The sequence below is a fragment of the Pogonomyrmex barbatus genome, unplaced genomic scaffold, assembly GCF_055798465.1.
Source record: "Pogonomyrmex barbatus isolate J1 unplaced genomic scaffold, ASM5579846v1 scaffold7, whole genome shotgun sequence".
NCBI classification, from domain to species: Eukaryota; Metazoa; Arthropoda; class Insecta; order Hymenoptera; family Formicidae; genus Pogonomyrmex; species Pogonomyrmex barbatus.
In genome coordinates, this window is record NW_028297171.1 from 7,004,280 (window position 1) to 7,009,390 (window position 5,111).

A 5,111-nucleotide genomic window follows, 5' to 3' on the forward strand; every position below is an offset into this window, starting at 1 on the left:
TAAAGAGCTTAATTTACTTTCTTTTAGTTGAGAATTGGGATTTATAGATGAAAATATTAAATTCGGTTTACTTATGTGGAGAAATTTAATATTAGTATTAATATAAAGGACTATTTACAGAAAATTTATTTATTTTACAATTTTAATATTTTATGTATTTATACTATATTTAAGACAATATCACGTTCTGTTTGTGCGGCATTCGATGGTTCTAAACTCTGATTTTCTTTTATAGCAGGCAAGAAAGATATTTCAGCACTGGACAATATCATTTGCATCGAACCTTGTAATTGCGTCAAGGCTACAATTAATTGTTCCTCCTCTTGCAATTTTTGTGCTAACAGAGTGAACATTTTTCGTGTTTCTTCCGACAACTCATCCAAATGATCTTCATATACATCTATTAAATGAAAAAAAAAAAACATTCAACTTTTATATTAATCTTTGAAATCCAATATAAACAGAAGAGAGAATTCGAAATATATAAAACTTGCCTAATAAAACATTTGCTACATGTAGTAATACTCTTCCAAAACGAATGCTACCAATGTATTTGTTCAAGAACCTAATAATGTTAATTAGCGATTTGCCGTCTCTACCGGCCAAAGCTCGCCTTAGTCCTTCGCGCCTGATTAATTCCTGTGTTAGAGCTACGGTAACATGCGGCGTTTTGTTGACTACATAATTCATCATAACACAGTCAAGTGCTTTACTATACTGAAACTTTCGCAAACAAGCATCATGTTTGCTCATTATCTCTTTAACTTCTTGTTGCACAACAACATCAATACTTTGCACATGTAGATTTTCACCCGCGTGCCTGTACGACACCTTCTTACGTTTCGGTTTTATCACATCTTTCGTATCCTCCTCGCGTCTCCTAACGGAAATCAAACCGTCTACCATACCGGCTACAACAGTCTCGTCGCCCGCCTGCAATTAAATATTAATTTAATAACTTTAAATAATAATGATCAAATATTGAATATAGATGGGAATAGATTTTCATGCAGAACAATATTTTTTTCTTACACTAATTCCTATACTAAGAACCGCATTGGGATAATCTAAAGTGTGAAGTGTTTTATATGTCCCAGCATCATAAACCTTGACATGTCTGTCTAATGAGCCAGACAGTATTCTATGTCCATTAGAGGCTATTTTCAGGCAAGTCACCGTTTTATGATGCTGTGTGATTTTTGCAAGTAATTTGCCACCTGTAAGAGCATCCCATACTTTGATGTCAGTTCCACCTTAAAATAACAAATAAATAATTAATTCATTTCTTTGTATACAAAATGTTACTTTCGTATATATAAAATTATATATCAGATGTCAAATCATTATATATTACATTTATTAAAGAATTTATTAAAGAATTTACAATACCTGCAGATAGAAATATTCCTCCAGTTGGCAAGAAAAGTAGGCTTTCTACTGGTGCATCATGATTAACACTGAATATTTTTTTATTTGTTCTAGCATCGTACATATTTATAATTTTGTCATATCCACCAGATAATAATATATCAGCGGATACAGGACTGACTGCCCCAGCTCTAATATAATCTGTATGTTCATTGAAACTTATCAATTGTTTTTCGCTAGATATATCCCATAATGCTACAGTTTTATCATCCGAGAATGAAGCAATATGAAGATCATCGGCTGTGAAGGAAACTCTATGCACTGCAGCTTTGTGACCAGAGAAGACTCGTAACATGCTGTTTGAGCTGATATTAAAAAGTCTAACCATTGCTTCTTCTCCACCAACACACAATAATTTACCATCTTTACGAAAACAACCTCCATATGCAGCCTCTTTGAACCTGCTGTAAGTTTTTGTGACTAACTTTGTGATAGGATTATATAGTTGCACTCGTACTGAACAAGTTACAGCGAAATAATGTGGCTCTACTGGTGAGAAGTCTATGTAGTCTATTGGACCAAATTCCTTTACTAAAACTGGAGGCTGTAAATAGATAATTATTATATAATTACTAAATAATTTATCTTTCTTTGTGAATGCACATATATATGGAATATTTACGTTTATATAAATTAAAATCATAAATATGTAAACATATATGACAAAGTATAGTCAGTAGTCTACAAATTGTTTTTATTTTAAATATTTAGATTGCCGATTGTGTTATTGTTACAGTTTTGCTTATTTTACAATATTATTTATTATAGCATATAAAAGCATAAATTTTATAAATATTTTAAATGTAAAGAAAAAATTAATTCTAAAATTTCATATTCATATTAAAGTTTAATTTGAATAAAACCTTTCTTTTTTTCTATTAAAATGTAAGTGTTAAAATAAAATAGTGAATTTATTCATAGATTATACAGGGTGCACGTGGAAGCAATATCAATAAAAAAATATCAAATCACTTTCCATTAGCCTCTATATATATACGTACCGTATATTTTTTCCAATATATGTTATCTTCAGTTAATTCCGGGCCTGTCCTAGCATACACTTTAGTGTTTATTTTCTTGAACGACGTCATGTTTTATACAAAAATCCTTTAGAAATAATACATATATACTCCAAAAAATGTCGCACTATTAACCAATAGTAGCATGCACGTGCATGTATTACGAGGGACGTGTCTTCTCTATATTATTTGTCACGTTGCTTGCACCTTCTGCACTCGCATTCTTTGTTCTTTCTGGCTTTCAGCAGAAAGAAATCTGAAAACGACCATCCTGTTTTTTTTTCGTGACACATGGAAATAAAATCGTGTCTCGCAGACGTAATGTGTATTCACGGAATGAATTTAGCACGAACACGTATGTGTGCCACATCTATTTTGTAAGACTGTTTTATCAGCTATATTGCAAAATAAATGTAACTTACGATTTCAAGCTCAATTGGTTTGTAGTTGGTAACGATCGTGTACAGCGATTTCGAAAAAGTGTATCACGAAAAAAACCGGGACCGCTTTCAGACTTCTCTCTGCTTTAGATAAGTTCATAAAAAATTGTTATTGTTTTAAGACTAAAAAAAAAAAAGAAAAAGTGACTTAAACTATACTATAATTTTCCTTTTCGCTTTTAATAAACTCTAAATATATATTTATTTCATTTTAAGTACAAATTTCATTAATTCAGTTATGAAAAAAACAGACTAGAAGATTATCCTTTTAAAATTCTTGATTATGATTAACATCTTTGTTGGGATGGCATTCGTTTGACCACGTCCCAATTGACTAGCCACTCATAACGCTTGAATAGTGGAAAAATTCTAGGCATCGGCCGCTGTGAGTGGTCAAACGGGACACTCCCCTTTGTTGTACGTATTGCTTAAGTTTTGTTGATAATTCTGGATTGATCGATTCGTTAACTGCGATATTGATATAGTTTGTGCTTATATTTAAAGTTCTTGAAAGATGCAGTCAAAATCTCACTACAAACGCTTTGAAACGTTTGATTGATCAATTAGAACAATGAGTTTTATCAATTAATCAATTACAACATGTTTCGAAATATTTGTAGCATCAAGTTGCAAAAATCTTCAAAAATAGTTAGCAAAGAACTCCGTGTTGATAGTAATGGTGAATTTGTTCATTTTTACCTTATCTATTTTTATTCTTGTCTTTGTCCATCTTTAGATTAAAAGTGACGTGCTGACAACGAAATCTTTTATTGCACTTTATTTCGTTATATTCTTAATCGTACAGATGTGACTTATCTCATACTTACCAAATCGTAAACATGAACGGCAAATAAAGTTACCTTTGAATTTTATATGTAAAAGCATATTTTTCACTTCTTTCAACAGCTTAAACTATATGTTTTTTCTGTCCGAAGAGGCTTCATTTCACGTACTTTTTATGGCTATTTATTGACCTTTAGAAGAGGAAAAGACAATAGCCATTCATTTTCACAGGTATCTTAAAGCTATCTCAAGAATCGTTTTATTAAAATATCTCTTTATTTGCTAATATGCAATATTGCTTATGTGCAATAAATTTCACTATGTCATTTTTCGCTTATGACATCATGATTTTAATATGGCCGCGATGAGAAGTGCCCGATTGCAACAACGATATTTTGGGATTTTTAATTTATCGTACCAAAACAAAAGCAACATCTCAAATGCTTTTTGCGCTTGCTTTATTAAAATTAGTACAAATTAAAGCACTTTAGATTTCGCTTTGATGCAACAAATTTGAAGTCTTATGTCTCGTTTGTATCTACAAAAATCAATGGCTGCGTTCAGCAGAGAAAGCAGATCAGTGAACGTTCAGTGATTCTTTATTATGATTGGTTTCTACATTTACATTCAACGAAGATCTAAAGACAAGGACCAATCATATTGAAAAATCACTGAGCGATCACTGATCTGCTTTCTCTGCTGAACGCAACCAATGCGAAATCTCGAACAGAGAGAAAGAGCATTGACCAATTGCATTTGAATAATTCGATCAATTAATTAATGCGATCCAATCAATGCAATCAATTTTCTTTTATTACTTAAAAATATAAAATTTTAAAGATAATAATTGAATATTTTTAATTAAAATAATTAAGAAATTGGGCTAAAGTTGATCGGTTTTAAGTTTTGCTATTGGCAATTTGTAAATTTAAAAAAATCGGTGAAATTAATTATAGATGGTAAAATTGGCTTTTGAAATATAGAAAGAATAAGAATTAACTGTGAATATCGGCCTATGTATTCGACGCTTATCGATCAATTAAACAGACAAAGTCGAGTCGAATAAAATTAGATCTTTTTAAGTTCTCCAATTATTTAATATATAATTTTTAGTTCAATGTCATGAGAAAGAACAAGCCTACTGTTTATTTCATTAGAAATTAAAATTCAACCGATGAAAAGATAATAAAATAGACCCTGCTTACATATATATTTCCTCTCTTTTTAAAAAAGCTAAAGAAATTTTGCCGCACATTCCGGCATTATATAGAAGGTCTCAGTGAGACCTTCTATGTGAGTAACACAACAATAAAAAAGAAAGACACATGCTCAGACACATACTACATGCAAATCCATCTTTCTCTCCGTATCCGCCATTACGCGTAACGTTACGTCTCTTTACACCACGATCAAGCAACGGCACATCCGACGGGGGAGTATT

At 31.3% G+C, this 5,111-nt stretch overlaps 1 protein-coding gene across 3 annotated transcripts; it reads right to left on the reverse strand.

Annotated features, from left to right (window-relative positions):
* Positions 1–61: 61 nt before the first annotated feature.
* On the reverse strand, positions 62–2,998 carry LOC105428090 (U3 small nucleolar RNA-associated protein 15 homolog). Of its 3 annotated transcripts, XM_011640171.2 has the most exons (6): positions 2,870–2,998; positions 2,430–2,703; positions 1,390–1,972; positions 1,033–1,253; positions 495–933; positions 62–400 (listed from the first exon to the last, which is right to left on the reverse strand). In XM_011640171.2, exons 2-6 carry the CDS (start codon positions 2,517–2,519, stop codon positions 159–161), a joined length of 1,575 nt encoding a protein of 524 aa, XP_011638473.2. In that variant the 5' UTR covers positions 2,520–2,703; positions 2,870–2,998; the 3' UTR covers positions 62–158. The 3 variants fall into 3 exon arrangements, with proteins under 3 accessions (XP_011638473.2, XP_011638472.2, XP_088939262.1); XM_011640170.2 differs by having other exon boundaries at positions 2,430–2,972; XM_089083136.1 differs by lacking the exons at positions 2,430–2,703; positions 2,870–2,998 and adding an exon at positions 2,051–2,291.
* Between the last annotated feature and the right edge of the window lie 2,113 nt (positions 2,999–5,111).